This window comes from Dipteris shenzhenensis, chromosome 11 (assembly GCF_047967505.1).
Source record: "Dipteris shenzhenensis isolate YYH24624 ecotype China chromosome 11, Dip_SZ_1.0, whole genome shotgun sequence".
NCBI classification, from domain to species: domain Eukaryota; kingdom Viridiplantae; phylum Streptophyta; class Polypodiopsida; order Gleicheniales; family Dipteridaceae; genus Dipteris; species Dipteris shenzhenensis.
Genome location: NC_141606.1, coordinates 8,352,747 through 8,371,353, shown reverse-complemented (window position 1 = coordinate 8,371,353; position 18,607 = coordinate 8,352,747). Strand labels below are relative to the sequence as shown.

At 44.2% G+C, this 18,607-nt stretch overlaps 1 protein-coding gene across 3 annotated transcripts in view; it reads right to left on the bottom strand.

Annotated features, from left to right (window-relative positions):
• The window catches only part of LOC147896578 (E3 ubiquitin-protein ligase At1g63170-like), a 46,882-nt gene extending 28,671 nt beyond the window's left edge, over positions 1 to 18,211 (bottom strand). Inside the window, exons 1-5 of one of the 3 annotated variants that reach the window (XM_087381288.1) lie at positions 17,943 to 18,211; positions 17,256 to 17,829; positions 7,327 to 7,440; positions 7,024 to 7,156; positions 4,125 to 4,286 (exon numbers count right to left, since the gene is read on the bottom strand). In XM_087381288.1, the coding sequence (XP_087237414.1) occupies positions 4,125 to 4,286; positions 7,024 to 7,156; positions 7,327 to 7,440; positions 17,256 to 17,818 (972 nt within the window). In that variant the 5' untranslated portion in view covers positions 17,819 to 17,829; positions 17,943 to 18,211. Of the gene's footprint in view, positions 1 to 4,124; positions 4,287 to 7,023; positions 7,157 to 7,326; positions 7,441 to 17,255 lie in introns of all 3 variants that reach the window. The other 2 variants (XM_087381287.1, XM_087381289.1) reach the window with 2 other exon arrangements.
• Between the last annotated feature and the right edge of the window lie 396 nt (positions 18,212 to 18,607).

Sequence of the window (18,607 nt, the reverse complement as noted above, 5' to 3'; positions counted from 1 at the left end):
GGGTGTAAATGGCGAAACAAGGAGAGGGCAGTAGACTGTCAGGAAATCTGGTATGCAGGGCTGCAAATAAGGAGTGGTCTGTCAGCGAAAAAGGGCGAGGCAAGGCTGGCAGGAAACAGGGACTGGCAGCGCAAATGTCGAAACAGGGCTGGGCAGCGTAGGCTGAAGGAATGTACTGTACTGTCCGTACGGTGTGTACGGACCAGGCTTGTACGGCCTGTACGGCAGGCTGTACGGCCTGTACAGACTGCCTGCACCAAAATCGTACGGACTGCCTGCGCGAAATGTACGGCTGAATGGCGCTGTGTACGGCTGGCTGCGAAAGGGGCGCAGGACGAGATGACGCAGGAGGGTACGGCCGTACGGCTGACGTAATCTTTGCGCAGGCTGGCTGTCCGGGATTCGTACGTTGCAGTTTTCTTGTTTTGGCTGAATGTTGCGACGATTCGTTGGGCTGCCTAAAGGGTTATTTGCCCCAAATTAATTTGGGGGTTTAGTTAACCCTAGGGTAGTTAGGGCAAACCTAGGGGTAGGGGATGGGTTTAATTTTTGTCCCTTTTTACCCCTCTAGGTACCCTTTTGTAGGTACTTGGGCCTTGGAGGTGTGCCTATTCGAAGGGGTGTGACCCTTGGAATAGGTGCACCTGTTCATGAGGGGATGTGTCCCTATTGTTAAAAGGGGTGCGACCCTGCATGAATAGGTATGTCCCTTTGCCCACGATGGGGTATGTCCCATGAGTGAGGAGTCGAGACTCGTCACCAAAAGGTGTGTCCCATGGTGGAAAAGGCGCGTCCCTTGGTTTTGGGACAGCCCAAGCACCTGAAAGGACACGATTTTGGTCGTGTCCATTCACATCAACTTGTGATGTGAGGGAGATGGAGAGGCCAGGATGACTTTAGGCGTTTAAAAATTTTACGCTCATCCTCTCCATCTCTTCCATGCACTATGTGCACGGATGTCCTTCTAGCGGCAAAAATGTATCAGATCAGCGCTAGAAGGTGGGGGGCATTTCCTACAGGCAGGAGCGAATTTTGCTCTGATACCACTGTAAGAAATCCTAGATTTACTATATTTAGAAATGTGCTAAGGAACAGAAAAGAGACTGAGATAGCAGAGAACAAGGAATAATTGTATTGCTTGAATATCTGTAGGGTGGATGTGATTGTCATCCATACAATTTGGCCTCTCTTATATAGAGAGTGAAGAGTCACACATGAAAAGGTGTGTACTCCAAAGGGTATGTGCATGAAGAGGTGTGTACCCCTTGTGAAGGGTGTGACCCTTGATGAGAGGGTACATTACAATAGGAATGTCTCTTCATTAGAATGTCTCTTGTGAAGGGTTGTGCCTCATTAAGAAGTGTCCCGTCGAAAGGGCAAGAGTTCTGCCTCTTAGGAAGTGTCCCGTCGAAAGGGTCAGGCTCCCACACCTGTGAGCCTCCTACTTGGGCTCTGATACCATGTTAGAAAAGACCCAACAGAGGGTACACGCAACGGAAGACTTATAGTAATGCCTAGGAGCTCACACAGTGTGCGGTGTGGGTGTGGAATCACATACTTCTTTACTTATGTGCATACAATAGGTGTGCAGACTCATCAATAGACAATGAACCAACCAGATAGAGAAACCACCAAAATATATATTTCCGTCCACAAATATGGACACAATACAAAAGAGACAGATCCAGAGTCCCACCAATGGTGTGGTCCTCTGATCTTACCACAAGATACTTCTCCTATCTGCTGGCTATCTCTAGACTCGAGTCCGCGTGCTCCACCTTGAGCTTCTGTAGACTTTCCGTCCAGATCCCTTCCACCTTGCTGTCTTTGCACCAGCCTAGGTGGGCAGCACTCTTTGCTAAGTCTGCAGCTCCTGTGTGCTCCCCTTACCTCCAGTGATGAGGCCTAAGGCAAGCTCCCTGCTGCTCCTTTCTGCTGGTACTTGTGCTGCTCCAAGTGATGTGAAATGAGGCCCAGGGCCTCTCCTTTTATAGGCCCTAAGGCCTGACCAAAAATACCGACCAGTCTGCCCTGACTGGGCCGACTGGACAGACTGGGTTGGCTGGCCCAACCGACCTGGTTGGCTCAGCCCAACCAGCCCTATATAAGGGCCCTTTGCTGGCTCTTTGTTCCATGCAGGGTCCAGCTCCTTTGCTGCTGTCCTGCCACCTGCAGCCCTGCTTGCAAGCCATAGACCTGCCCATAGACCCCCACTATACTGGGGTGACTTGCAGATGTATGCTTACAGCGATTCAAATTGGGCTGGAGACTATGATACCAGGCAGTCCACTATTGGTACTTGTTCCTTTTTGGACAAACCTTGCATTTCTTGGCTGAGCAAGAAGCAATCTACAATGGCTACTTCCTCATGTGAAGCTAAGTACAGGGCAGCTTTCACAGCGACAGTTGAGTGTGTTTGACTGCGACGTTTGTTTGTTGATCTTCGTCTTTTATTGGAGGATCCTTCTCCAATTCTCACTGATAGTCAGAGTGCTATAGCAGTGGCAAAGAATCATGTGTTTCATGCTCGCATGAAGCACATTGAGGTTCATTATCATTATGTCAGGGACAAGTTGCATGCAGGGGACATTAGTATGATCTATGTGTCAACACATGACAATGTTGCAGACATCTTCACCAAAGCACTTCCACGTGAGGTTTGAGGCATTTCGCAGTGCCCTAAACTTATCTCCTTTTGGTGATTGATCACTACCTTGTACACCACATTGGCACTGCACGGGGGTGTTAAACTTCTTATTATATTCTAGGCAGTGGCCAATGTAATGTAATAAGTGGGTTAGGGGCACTTTTCCCTCTTAGAGGTTTTTCCCCCTAACCACAATCTAATCTCTAACTACGGTTAGTGATTAGATAGGGTTTTGTCACTTAGACAAAACCCTCATCTCTTGTTTTGTACTTCACTTCATTCTAGTACACTTTGGGAGTAACCTACGTTCAACTCACTCTCCATCTTGCTCACTCTTGCTCTCTTCCATTTTTCTCGCACCCTGCGGTATGGGCAGCGACATGAGAAGTCTTAGCGTCTTGTGCATATCATAATTTACCTTTTGGCATGTAAGACATTTAGTTGCAGAGTTGTGAATGTCTCTCCGCATCCCTGGCCAAAAGAAACATCTATCAATGGCCTGTGTAGTAGACAGAATACCTCGATGCCCTGCATAAGGAGGAGCATGACATTCTTCGAAAACTTTGGCTCGCATGTCAAGGGTCACACAAAGACGATCATCTTTCATGACAAATCCATCTTTCAGTTTATATTGGCTGGAGGATACTCCTTGCTGAATATTTCTCATGGTCTCTCCGAAATCTGGATCCTGTAAATAAAGCTCCTTCATGGCCTCCAAGTCCCAGTGATGTGCTATGGTGACATTATTCACTTTAGGCCTTCTAGATAAAGCATCCACAACCCTGTTCCGAGCTCCTGGAGTATAAACAATCTAAAAATGAAACATGGACAGAAAGGCAATCATAGGGTCTTTGGTGATCCCACCTTTCCCAAGTTTCATTTCTTCCAGATGTCATTACAAAGGCATTTTATGATTGTCTATGTGCTCGTTAGCTAGATTCTCCTGCCTACTTGTCTTATAATGCCATCTTCTGATGCATTTGCATGTTCCCCTTTCTAGGAACTACTTCTTGAATATAAAGTTACACGGATTTCACCTAAGACCAAAAGAGAGTGTGTGTGCGTGCAAATTTTAGTTTCACCAACACACAAAAATGTGTGTGCAAATGTCAAAATGACAAAATACGAGGCATATTTCAAGTGCTCACCACAAAATGTACTAAGAATCATGTTTCAAGTCTAGATATAAGTCCATGCATGTTTACATTCAATGTGAAAAAACGTTTAATTTTTCAAGCAAGCAAAATTTAGAGGGGGGAAAAAAGATATATGGATAGATAGAAAATGTTTGCAACTATGAAAATAACAAAAAGATATAAAAATTAAAAAGACACTAATAATGTGAGAGCATGCAATACATAGAATTCAGCATATCTTACTTATCTTACTATCCATAAGTTTATCATAGACTCTCTAAGGGACATCATACTACATTGATCCATGTTTATAACCCTCTATTTGACCGCTCATGTCTCACCGCATCTTCAGCAGGCAAAACACGCTCCGTCAGAGCTCCAGATGTAGCAAGCATCATCATAGTTCCTCCGGATGGCCCTGCCAAATTCCCACTACCTTTATTCCCTGTGCGTTGAAATTTGAATTTTGGCAAAGTGCTGATGTCATCTTCTGTAGCACCTTCCTGTTGAGTTTAAGAGTAAAAAGCAATTAATGATTAGATTATTTAAGATACAAGATGTTAATGAAATCATCAAATTCAGCCATTTGATCAACATCAAGTCCATAGACAAGTTGAAAGTGTATTGTAAAAATTAATGTCATCTCAAGCACTCCGTGCTTTCAATGCTAGCATTATTTTAAAATCCATAGGTGTACTTATCAGTTCATTATTTCCACAAAAATACATAGTTAATATTTCTATGTAGCACATCCTATAGGCCCACTAGAAACAAATCCATCATGCTCATAGTTATGTTTTATGAAGAAAGACATCACTGCCACTGATATGATTCGCAATCAAAACCGAACCGCAAGTGGCCAATTTAGCATTGAGTATCTAAAGAAACAAAACTTATATTGTTTTCCCAAAAAGAAACAATCAGGTTACTTTTTAGAGCAAAAGATAAAAGTTTCATAACAACGTGAGTGACAGTAATGACTTTTTAATGCACAACTCCATGTCACATGGAAGTCCTCAAGATGTTACCTCACCTAGCTCACTCATATCAAAACATGGAAATTTAACCCCTAGACAAAACCCGACAAATGCAAAGGGATGCAAGAAGGTTCAAGAAAGTCTCTATCAAGCAACAGAACTCAATGATAGCATGGAGGAAAGTTTGTTCACAATTCACTACAATAGAATTGGGCATGTTTAATCCAAAGGGACTATGAACTCCAATTCCTCACCAACATGACCTTGGTAGATGAGTTTCACGACTTACCGACATTCTAGATACACATGTGTTTAACCTTGCAATTTGCCACAGCTTCCCACCAGCATGAAGCACCACTACTATCGTACCGATACACAAAGAAGGAGACCCCATGGACACCGGGAACTATCGTACCCTCATGATTGGCCACACACTGGCCAAGATCTATGGATCGGTGCTCGAGAGAGAGATCAGCAGTCACACAGAAGCACGAGGGCAACGAGCACTAGGGCAAGCAGGATTCAGGAGGTAGCACTCTACTCTGGACCACATTTTTACTCTGAGGGCTATCATTGAGGAGGCGAGGTCCAGACATCAGAAAATCTACACATGCTTCATAGACTTTCGAAAGGCCTTCGACATTGTTCCACGATCCCGCATGATCAAGAGACTACAGGAGATGCAGATCCCAGAGATACTAATTTGGGGTGTGATGAGCTTATATGAGTCAGTCAGAGGTAGGGTCCGTGCCCCATGCGGCCTTCGGAGTGGGTCGAGAGCGCCATTGGGGTGACGCAGGGCTGCCCTCTCTCACCGACTCTTTTTCGACTCTACATTAATGAGATCACATCTTTCATAGATCACATAGGTGGTGAGGACTCATCACTAGGGAATCTCCTCATACAGATACTGTTATATGCTGATGATATAGTCCTCATATCCTCTTCAGCGGAGGGACTACAGAGAGATCTGGAGGCCTTAGAGGTGTTTTGCAGAGAGAGAGATCTGACGGTCAACCTTGGGAAAACTAAGGTTATGATCTTCAACACCTCACGAGCAGTGACTAACCGACTCACTTTCACCTATTGTGGTGTTGAACCAGTGGAGATAGTGCCATATCTGGGAGAAGTCTTCACAGGACCCATCTTCACGATGAAACATGCAGCCCAGGCACGACTCACACGAGGGCGTAGTGCGCCACTGTTTCCAGACGGAAGGGGATGATGAGGGCGAGAAGTGGTACCTCCCTTAATCCTAAGCATGGAGTGAACCGGTTGGGAGTCCTAGAAGGCAATCGAAAGAATCGGGTCTGCAAGAAGATAGAAGAAGACCTCCCCCTCAAGTGTCTTTGTTCGCCCCTTAGGCTATTCGAATCAGACTCAAGGGAGGCAGAGACGGAGGAGTAGGGAAGGTGACGAGAGCGGAGAAACGGGGTCAAATAAGGGGAAGAGGAGGAGAAGGCGGGGGGTGGTGCGAAGCAGACGCCAAGAGAGACAAAGAGGCAAACAGGAGGGGGCATGTGCGAGGACAAAAGCGGAGGGGAATTGGGGGAGGCGGAGAGGGGAGCGTCAGCTCACGGGCAGGGGAGGAGGTGACAAGAGGCAGCCAATGCGTGAGGGTGAAGGCGGAGGCAGTGGAGCTAGTAGGGGCAACCGGGAGTGTGCTTTTCTGACAATGCACCCTTTGGAACCGTCTACAGACTACAATGCATATGTTTAATCTTATGATCTACACCCGCCATTGTGCAGTGGCGATGTCATAGTAGCTAGTCCTGCTATTGGTGGGGATGTCATAGTAGTTAGCCCTACTATGCCTGCTGGAGTTTGTGGCTTTTCAACCTTGTGACTATCATGAGATTGAATCAGCAATGTGTTGTGTTTTCAGAGGATGAGTATGGGCATGTTCCTAGATTCATCTAGATATATATAATTTTATAGCTAAGGAGTTGTTGATAGATAGCTCTAGACTCTTTAGATCTAAAAGTTCAAGTGATTTGTTTCGGTAGGCAAAGTTTAAAACCGTTTCGTTTTTGCCATTTCGAAAAACATCTACTTTCGGAAATAAAATGGTTATAGGTAACGCTGGTATGATTGTATGTACCTTTGTAAGGCTAGAATATATTATCGTACAAATTCAGATTTTTGTTGTTCTAGAGTACAGCCAAAGTACACACCGCCAGCAGTCCTAGGAAAGACGGTGCAACTAAGGCCTAAAACACAAACTACAAATACAGAGAGATTAAGTTCACTATTGGGAACCAACCTGTTCAGCCACAGCGTACAATATTGCAATGATGCAAGGTAAACAGCAACAAACAGCAATGCCGATGATGCAAGCCAAAGAAACACAAAAGACTACAAAGAAGACATCAAATGCCAAGAATATGACGCAAAGCCTGTCAAAGACGAAAACATATGTCAGTGGAGTTGAAAACTTGTATATGAAACTTAAGAAATATACTTTTCAGAAACATGTGCAACGTACCACTACAAATCAAAAGATAAGTTTTAAACGTATTATCATCCACCACGCATAACTACAATCATAATGACTAACTATACGTACCAAAAAAGAAGAGGTGCATTCTCAGCTTGACTTCCAGTTGTGGCCCAATAAAAGCCAATTACCCACCACACAAACGAAAATGATGTATTGACCGACTCAATCCGTTTAGCAATACTGCCATTTGAAAAAACTTGTCAGACCAAAGCATTTGAACCACCTGGGTCTGTACAACCCAAAGGGATAACAAGACATTATATGAAAGAATGATCATCAATTCAAGAACTTCTCCCCTGCAAAAATCCCTGGACAAATTGAATTCAAAACTTACGCTATGAGTGAAATTTGTGACAAATCATCAATGCTTCTATATACACAACAGGTCTACAATGTGTTGCAGAAGAAAACATAACACGAAATACATCCACAAGTTTGGTGGGAGAGCAATGACCTTTAAAACTATATGTGCCTGCATGCGCATGTGCACATGACGCACACATGAATGAAGTAAATCATGACATTTAAAAAAAATTAAGATTACAATTCTTACCCTATTATCAGATTAAAAGCAAGCACTGCATCAAGAATAAAGTTTGATTTCAACTTCCCCCCACAAGCTATAGACAACTGTGGTCTTTGAAAACCTTTTGGTATCTCTATTACACTTAGCCTAATGCATATTCGAGCTAAGAAATACTAACCAAGAGATCACATGAAGATGAAGAACATTGCAATTCAATAAGGTAGACAAATAGCATTCAAAGAAATTAAGCATTAGACATGACTGCACAGAAGTGTCAACGAAAGAGACCAAAACGTGTAAGTACTTGTGTGTGTGTGTGTGTGTATGTGTGTAGAGAGAGAAATTTCACCCCCAAAAAAAAGTGTGTAGAGAGAAAGAGAGAGAGAGACATGTCCAATCTCATTATCTAAGAGCACAACACATATTGTAGTTTAATCTCAAGCTAAACTCCATCACACTAGCTACTATGACATCCCCACAGACATCATTAGTGCCCAATGGTGGGTGTAGATCATCGTCTAAATATATGCTCTCACACATACAACGCAAAAGAAGGAAACAATTATCATCATTATTTTTTATAATTGGTTATTTATTTCTTTATTTATTTTAAAATTTAAAGAATAATAATTAATAATAAAATAAGGGGGTGTTGGAAAAACCAAACTAACAGTTGTATTCAGCCCATTGGGCAAGACATTCTTTCAGTTATTATTTCCCTCTTCAGGGGCCCATTGTATTTCCTCCCTTAGAGTCCCACACTCACTCCACAGTTCCAATTTTGCTTTGAGTGCATTATTCTATCAGTTCAGGTACTAGTGAGCAAGAGAGAGTTCGTTCGGCTTTCTCCCTGTTATGTGGAGCCAGGCTTACAGATAGCCCCAGCCCCCCAGTAGCTTCTTTTGTCCTGCAGCAATCATGTACCTGCTCCAGCCTACCATCATGCATCCGCACAGCCTATGTACATCCCTGCTGTACTTTGCAACAATTATTGTAGCAGCTATGCTCAATGTAGACTCTCAAATCTGAGCCCCTGTCAGTCCACGTGGCCTCTAACCTATGCTGATGGTATAATTCCCCGATGTCCTCATTTTTAAGGGCTCGCAGGTGGGGAGGTGACCCCTACAATACAAACAATAGAACAACTAGCATATGTCTTTGTTGCAGTGTTAACCTCTCCTAGTAGAGATTGCAAATAAAGCCTTTTAAAAGTGAAGATAAAATTACTTGAGCATTTGTCTACATAAGAAATAATGAAATCTTGCAGAGAACAATATCTTTTCCTCTATAGAGAGAGTGGTGATAGGAAGGTGAAAACATGCTCCTCATAGTAATTATACTCAAAAAACTCTACTACATTTTGCAGCCTCCGTTGATGACAAAGCTGGCTGCTTCTTGTCACTCCATGAGATTGCTCCCAGATCATGGTTACAAATGTCCTCTAATGTAGAGCTCCTCGTGCCTAGATCTCCTCCCCAATTTGAGTCGCACTTTGAGGCTTCACGTCCACTCCACCATCTCGAGAATGCCACAAATCATAGATAAGTGAAGAGAGCATGGGGAGTTCGTAGATCCTGTTGTCAACTGCTCCTTCCCAAACTACCCAACCTTTCATTTTGTCCCGAATGGCCAATGACTCAGCTTCAACATCACGCGCTTGCCAATCTTGCAAACTTCATAGACTAACAACAAGTGGTAACCAAGAGTCGGAACATCAGGAACTTGGAAGCTATGCTTCCCCATTCTGCCATTTGGAATGATGTTCAACTTGCCCTCACCTTGAGGTATAGTGAACTTATCACCAATGCCAATATCACCTGACCGCTACCAAAGGTCCTGGATCTGCTGTCAAGAAGGGTTCATGTGCCTGGAAGCAACACTGTCTACGATCCACTCCCAAGACTCACCAACAGTGTGACCTACAGCTCCCTACTCGTAGAAAATGAACTCCACTGTCCATGATCTCCACGTGTACAAACCCCAGGGGGGGCGGCGACGACGGCGACGGCGGCAACAGCGGCTTGCTCTTGTAAAAGGGAGGCGGGGGGGGAAGAAGAGAAGACAAGGTAGGTGGGAAAGAAGAGAAGAGAGGGTGGCTGCAAAAGAGAGAGAAAGAAGAGGCTTCTCTAGCGACGCCTCCTACTACAAAGCTGTCCACACTTTGTGGCACGCCTCCTTCAAAGGCTCGCCTTCTTCTCAAGCTGTCCACGCCTACAGAATGCCTCCTCCAAAGGTTCTCCTTCTTCCTTAACTATCCACGCTTGTAGCAATCAGAAGCAGCAACCTCCTAGTGAAGGATCGTTTGAAAAGAGAGAGTGCAAGTTGCAAAAGAGTCGATGGATTAGCCATCACGTCAAACTAGGATAATGTTAGAATTATTATTATAATTCAGCGTGACCAATGTAATGTAATAAGTAGGTTAGGGGCACTGTTCCCTCATTTAGAGGTTTTCCCCCCTAACCACAGTTAGTCCACTAACTACGGTTAGTGAAGGATAAGGTTTTGTCACTTAGACAAAACCCATCCCACTCTTTGTATTAGTCACTTCTTCTATTGCAAGCACTACGTTCAGCTTTCTTGCTTCCTACTCTCTCACTATCTCTCGTTTCTAACATTTGGTATCAAAGCAGCAAGACCCTGCTCCCTGCTCCTTGCCCGCAAGCTCTCCCAGCTACAAGCTCCTTGCTCGCAGATCACGTCCGTACAGCTCCTACGTCACTTCGTCCGTACTGCTCCCGTACCAACCTACGCAGACATCCTGTACAAGTACTTGAGAATCATTCCGTACAGCTATAGCTGGCTGTTCCGTACCAACAACTTCCGTACTACAGCTCGTCGTCAGTATGCTGCTCTTTGCGCTGCTGTCCATACAAGTCGTACGGACTGTTCCGTACAGCCGTACATACTCCGTACCTGTGCAGTACTACTAGTTCCGTGCAGATTTGCATCGATTGTCTGTACATGAATCCGTACATCCGTACATTTCATCCGTACACAGAGCTCCATACAAGTCGCCGTACAGCAGAGCTGACAGGCCCTGTATAGCACACTATGTACAAGTTCAGTGCCATCCGTACAAATTCGCCGTACACATCCGTACGGACATTTCCATACTGTCAGTTCCGTACAAGTTGAGGAGCTCGTACTTCGTGCAGAGTTTTTCTTTGCAGGTGGACTTTGGAAGGTGTTTTTTGGTAGACATTTGCGCAGAGAACCATTGTTTGGTTTGCATTTTGGGAGCTTTTGCATTTTTTTGCAGAGAATTGCAGAAATTTGGGGCTTTTAGTTGATTTGCCCCTTTCAGGTGCAATTTCTTGCAGAAATTTGGGGCTTTTGCAGGCAGAGTGCAATTTGTGAAACATTTGGGGCTTTCAAACCATTTGCCCTCTTTTGTATGCAATCTTCCACAAGAAATTGGGGCTTTTGCATTTAAATTTCAATTTTGTAGGTAAAAGAAACAGTTTAGAAGTTTGCAGACAGTTTTGGACTCAGTACGAGTCAAATTGCAGACTTTTGCCACCTTTTGCAGATTCTATTTGCAGATTTTTGGGCATTGCACAGAGCATTGTGGTGCATTTTGAGACTTTGACAGGCTGTGACAATATTTGTCACTGTGGGCATATCTTTCTTTGCACATTTTATTTGTGCATCTTAAATCCCAGGAAGGGATTTTACTTGTTCAGTTTGCTGTATTTCTGAGTTTATCTAGCAAAAATGGCACAGAACAACTCAAATGAGGTGTTCGGGGTTCTCACATAGGAGGATAAGTTGGATGGCACCAACTACTCCTTGTGGAGTTTCATGGTTCGAAATATCTTAGTTGGCAGAAATCTTTGGGATTATGTCAATGGAGATGAAGAAAGACCAGATACAAAGCCCATACCTGTCACTCCTACAGCTGGAGGCAGGGGTAGAGGTACAAATACAGCACAAGTAATTGGAGCAGCCGCTCCAGGAGCTCCCACAACAGAGCAGAAAAGATGGGACTCTAGAGATGCACATTCTCCCTCAGTAGTTTCTCTTTCTGTCAAGAGGTTCATTATACCTCATATTCGGTCATGCAAGACATCTATGGCAGCTTGGGTAATACTGGAGAGTATGTTTGCAGCAAGAAACGATGCTAGAGTTTCCTTTCTGAAGCGAGAACTTTCCCATACACATATGGAGGAGGGAGATTCCATGAATTCTCACCTCACGAAGCTTCAGGATCTCAGGGAACAATTGCTGAACATTGATGAAGTCATTCCGGATTCAGAGATGATCTCCACCACTCTGAACTCTCTTCCTGAATCCTATCTTGGTTTCCACACCTCGCTGAATTTGTCATTGAGGGGGGGCAGCAATCCTCTCTCCTTTCACAAGTTGGTAGGACTTCTGTTGCAGGAGGAACAAACACGCAAGAATATGGCAACCCGGGCTGGCGAGCATGCTATGCTCTCTAAGTTCAAGACCAAGGGTAAAGGGCAGCATAAGCCACATGCACATCAGCCCACACATCAGCATAAAGCCGATTCTGGACAGCCTTCTTATAAGGCACAAGGTGATATAAACAAGCAAAAAAAGAAGGGCATCTGTCATTACTGCAAGAAGCCAGGTCATTATATTGGAGAGTGCGAGAGCCAGAGAAAAGTGCTTCCTGCTCTCTCACTATCTCTCGTTTCTAACAGATAATAGGAAAAAGAGAAGTACAAGGTACAAGTACCTAGACCTAGGATAAGTGTCCTAAGTGTCACATAGGACTAAGTGTCCTATGTGGCCTAAAAGGCACTAACACCACAACTGGAAATGTCTTTGAATACCTGGTATTTTCTGGTCATGGTGGCACATGTTCATCCAAAAGGATATAGCCACTTATGAATGTACAAGGGATGTTAAATCATGTAACAAAGGGAACCAAGTATAAAGCCTGTCGAAAGACTTCGAACTTGGGACGAGGAAGTGCCTTTGTAAACATATCTGCTATGTTGTCCTCTGTGGGAAGATAGGACAACTCTATGTCTCCTACTGACAACCGCTCCCGAACATAATGATAATAAACTTCAATATGCTTGGTACGCGCATGAAACACTGGGTTACGCGCAATGGCCAAAGCACTCTGGCTGTCAGTGTAGACAATAGTGGAGGATGTCTGGCAAATACCAAGATTTGTAAGTAACTGTCTAAGCCAAACACACTCTACTGTAGCAGTGAAAGCTGCCCTGTACTCAGCCTCACAGCTAGATGTGGCAACTGTTGGTTGCTTCTTCCTGAGCCAAGAGATACATGAATTGCCAAGCAAAAAACAATTGCCAGTATGTGACACTCTGGTGTCGGAACATCCTGCCCAATCACTGTCCGTGTAAGCATGCATGGTAAGTGAACCCTAATCACCATAGAAGAGGGCTAAATCTGAGTGCCTCTGAGATATCTGAAGACTCTCTTCACTGCCTGCCAATGCTGTGAACTCATGTGCATGAATCTGCTGAGCTGAGATACTGCATACTGTAAGTCAGGTCTGGTGTGACATAAATAAATAAGGCATCCAACAGCCTGCTAATAAAGAGTGATATCACATGGTGGGCTCCCATCATGAGCTGAGAATTTGAAGCTGGGGTCCACTGGAGTAGAAATTGGCTTGCAATCCTCAAACTGAAAACGATCAAGGAGCTGTCCAATATACTTGGACTGAGACATCATGATACCCCCCTCAACATGAGCAAACTGAATGCCCAAATAATAGTGGAGCTGTCCCATGTCTGACATTTCAAAAATCTGCTGCAAATCAGCCTTGAAAGCTGCAAAATTTTTAGGATCCATCAGCTTTATGCAAAAGCCAGCAAATGCTTGCTGCAAATCAGCCTTGAAAGCTGCAAAATTTTTAGGATGCATCAGCTTTATGCAAAAGCCAGCAAATGCACTTTTATGGCAAAGGAGGTTGAGTACCTGGGGCATATTGTGAGTAGACGTGGCATTTGGGTGGATCCTGCAAAGGTGAAATGCATCAAAGATTGGCCACAGCCACAAAATCCCACCGAGTTGAGAGGATTTTTAGGTCTTGCTTACTTCTACAGGCGCTTTATTTGCAAATTTGCCAAGAGGGCGGCTCCTCTTACTGACCTCTTAACGAAGGATCCTTTTGGGTGGTCAAAGGAAGCACAACACAGCTTTGAGGACCTGAAATTTGCTCTCACTCATGCACCTATCTTGGTATGCCCTGATTTTTCGTGTCCTCTCATTGTGGAGGCAGATGCTAGTGGCAAAGGATTGGGGGCCGTTCTGAGGCAAGAACACGGGGTAATAGCCTTTGAAAGCACGAAGTTTGATGCTAAAGAACTCAATTTGCATATTTATGATCAAGAGATGCTGACTATCTTGCATGCTTTCAAGAAATGGCACCACTATCTGTATAGAAGTAAAATTAAGGTGAAAACAGATCATAGGACACTTAGATTCTTCGTCATATAAGCAAAAGAGATGGTTGGCTGTAGTCCAATCCTATGATTTCGACATTAAGTATAGAAAAGGGAAGGAAAATGTGGTTGCACATGCCTTGTCCAAGATGTGGGCTTGCAATTTGTCTCCTATCTCTACCATATATCAGGAGTGGATTCATGGCATTCAAGAAGAGTATATGCAGAATTCTAAGGCAGGTCTCATATTTTCAGATTTGTAGAAGCCTTCTAGCCAGGGTCATCCGGATTTCAAATTGCATAATGGGCTATTGTGGTGCCAAGACACGATTTATTTAGTGCCAGACTCAAAATACCACCAGTTGGTTTTGCAAGAAATGCACTCCTCTCTCATGGCTGGACATGCGGGTATCACTAAAACATATGAAAGAATCAAGCAAAGCTTTACCTGGGAAGGCATGTGGAGAGATGTGGTTTTATACATGGCTGAATGTTTGCCTTGCCAACATAAGAAAGTGGACAGCAAAACCCGCAGGTCTCTTGCAGCCATTACCCATTCCAAAGGGCACAGAATTGCCTTCTGTAGGGAAGGCATTTTTGTTATGGTGGAAAGAATGACAAAACAAGCCCATTTCATACCCACTAAGACCTGGTATTCAGCATCACAAGTTGCTTGGCAATTCATTGAACATGTCTTTAAGCATCATGGTTTACCTCAAGAAATTGTCAGTGACAAAGATGCAAAGTTTATGGGTCACTTGAGGCAAGAGATATTTACTACTTTATTCACACCTAGCACTACTTACCATCCTGAGACTGATGGATAGTCGGAAAGGGTGAACAAATGGGTGGAGGAATATTTGAGGCATGTTTGTCATGATACTCAGAAGTCTTGGGATAAATGGTTCACTTGCTGAATTTTGCTACAACAGTACCAAGCATCTCTCCATTATCTGAGACAATGTACGGATGCAAGTTGGGATGCCTTCTTCGATTGCTGACATGGCTGTGAAAAATCAGCAAGCACGGGATGACTTGGAAAGGATGGATGCCCTTCTACAGTTGGTAAAAAGGAATATGCAGGATGTGCAAGCCAAGCAGAAGAAATATGTGGATGAACATAGGAGATATTTGATGAACGTAGGAGATATTTGTCTTTCAAAGAGGGAGATTATGTACATTTGCGTCTCCATAAGAACCATTATGCCTCGCTGAAAGGTAATACCAACACAAAGCTTGCTCATAGGTATTATGGTCCTTACACGATCATCCGCAAGGTTGGAGAGGTAGCATATCAGTTGGAGCTACCCAATACCTCCAAGATCTATGATGTTTTCCATGTGTCTTTGCTGACTTTGCTGAAACCACATGTTGGACAGCATGTCCATGTTCTTCCAGAGTTGCCACCTATGGATGAAGAGGGCCACATCCTCTATGTTCCGGAGCGCATCGTGGGTTTCAAAAACCATGTACTCCGAAACAAGGCCTACGTAATATCTTATCAAGTGGCTGAGACTCCCTGAGGATGAAAATTCATGGCAGCCAGAAAGCATTGTCCAGGACCGCCCCTATCTCCTACCGGATTGATTAGTAGTGGCTGTTTGCTGCACTTTTGGACAGCCATGCTGTGAAATTTTGAGGCAAAATTCTATGGGAAGGGATGGCTGTAATGAAGGGAAAAAGGGCCACGTTAGAGGTCCTTTAGAAGGAAAATGTGGAGGGACTATATAAGTCCCCATCCACCCCCTACTATGTACTTTTTTATGTGACTTCTAATTCCTATCTACTCCCTTCTTCTCCCTCCTACGTGCTGCCTACACTCTCTCTCCCAATCTCTCTCTATCTCTCCCTCTTTCCTTCTCTCCCAATCTCTCTCTTCCTCTCCCTCTTCCCCCATTCCACCCTTCTCTCTCCTTTTCCCCCCTTCCTATCTCTCCCTCCTCCAATCTGCCCCCCTTCATTGCAATATCGCTGGACAAGGGAGGAACATGCAGATGAAAATCAATGCATGCAACCTGAGCAAGCCAGATTTTTCCAAATCAGAGAACAGACTGTGAAAGTTGTTCAACTCAGAAGCATTGTACATACAAGTTGGATGAATACAAATCACCAAAGGGATGACAAGCTGAGTCAGTGCATCAGAGGTAACACAAATGAGATACTGACACTTCAAGACAGGTGACATGACTGACCGTCCAACCAAAAGCATTCATGAATATAAATGTATTTCCCTTAGCTCTGTTGTTTGCTAGTGCAGATTATTGTGTTGTGCTACCATGCAAGCTCTAAAACTTTTCATTCCTATCGGTCTTCTATTTGTCATGTTCATTCTATCACTCTTCTATTTATCACTGTCGGTCTTGGAGCAGGATGAGTTCACAGAACGGAATCCTACTTAACCCGGGACATCCGCTTGAGTGATTAGCAATCAGGTTTGTTACTTGTTTATTTGTTCATTTGTTTCTTCTGAGGTTGGTTGGTTGTTCATTCCTCTTTTTTCGAATTCCACTGAGGTCCTCTTTATTTGTTCACCTTCTCTAGAGACTGAGGACTGAGGGTTGCAAACAGTCGACTCTGCTATCCGAGTGTTAACTCTAGCAAGAGTTTCTTAAATCGAATTTTTGCATCCCCTCTCAAATTTTGCACATCTAACACAGCTGGTTGTTCTGTTGACGTTAGACAAATCAAAAGGGTGATGCTCAGATGGAAAAGGCGAAAGCGGTTCACATCCTGAAGGCTAAATTTGAATAGGCATGGAAATTGACTATGTAAAACACTAAAGCAATAGAGGAAGGATGATCCCCCTGGTGGAACAATTAACCCAATAACAAGAGTGCATAAAAAATGTTCCAGACGATTTCCATGGCGGTAGATTTTGGAAAACCCATGGCGGTTGTCCTCATGGTTGAATTTCCCTTTAGCAACCGTCCTTACAAAGGAATTAGGTCGTGCGGCGTTTGTTATTGCTCGGAAATTTGTGAAGATGTATGGTGAATCCAGTACGAGTAAGTATCTTTAACCAACCCTGAAGAAATTGGCATTAAGCAACGCGAAACGATAAGGGTCCAAAGCAATTTCACCTTGTGCGATGTGAAGTGGCTTCGTCGAGCGTTAGGTCGGATTCCCTGTCTGTGTGGGAGGTCTCAGAAGGCAAGCCCAAGCTAGAGCTAGAGAATGCGCCAGAAGTTTGGGGACTGCCCTGCGCTAGTTGTCGATGACGCCGTCGATATTCCAACCACACGCAAATCATGTGAATGCAGCATTGTGCTGCATATCCTACGATCCATACTCTCAGCGGATTGTCCGGGTGCTCTCGCCTGCTCAATATCAACACAGACGCGGCCACCGTCACGAAAACCAAGTTCCAGATGAGGTCAAGGATGACAACAGGCCTCGAATAAGCCCAATCGCTCTGGCGCTCCTCTAGTTGTTCGGCCGCCGTCTCCCTGACAAGCACCGAAGGCTCTCTCATTATCCTGCCGCTGCTTCTTCGACGCAGCAACCGAAATACGCGCGACAGGTTCCCTCTTCTTGTAACAAGCCTCCCACTGTCAGACGCATTGGCGACCTCGTTCGCGCTTCCCAGGAGAGGGGAAGTATCTACAGATAAATCGGATGTCGAAGAATTTTGGCGTCCCTCCATGTTTGCCAGGCCTGCAAAGGCGATGAAAGCAGGCAAACAAGTGGAGGAGCTATGGAATGCAGGTGTGTAATTCCGATTTCAAGCAGATGCGTTCCGGAATCGGAAAGAACTGCACGATGCTTACCAAAAGGAAGGAGATGAAAATCACGGATTCTTCCCGCAAGATGAGGAGAGAGCTAAAGAGGTTAGAGAAGTGCACCGATTGTTCCGGCACAACGAAGGAGATGAACCATCTGCTGCGGGAACGCGATTGACTATCATGAGAGGCTGAATTAAAAGGGTGACAAGTAAAAATGACGAGGGAAAGTGCAATTTGTATACGCTCCTTCCACTTCCAAACCTTTTGGGCAATCCTACAAATGAATGAGAGGAATACCCGGTGAAGCTTTTAATAAAGGGTGAAGCTTTTTGGCACAAGGAGAAATTTGCTTCTTGGCTTTTTAGAGGATCAAGTGCTCTTAAGAGAGCACAAGAGTACATGGAGCACATGGAGTACATGGAGCACAAGAGTACATGGAGCCACACACACATGTACACAAACATAGAAACACCTATGAGCTTGCTCATTTTGGGGTTTTCGGGAAACACACATAGATACACAACACATTTACAGAAACATGGACCTTGCACTCTGTGAATTTGACATCTTTTCGTTTTCATTCAGGTGTTCCTTTGTCAATTACCAACAATGAAAAAGGAGAAATGCACAAACCTTTCCTTTTTCCATGTATGAAGTAGATGTATTTTTTGTTGAATGAACATTTATGACACAATAGAGCTACAAGGCTC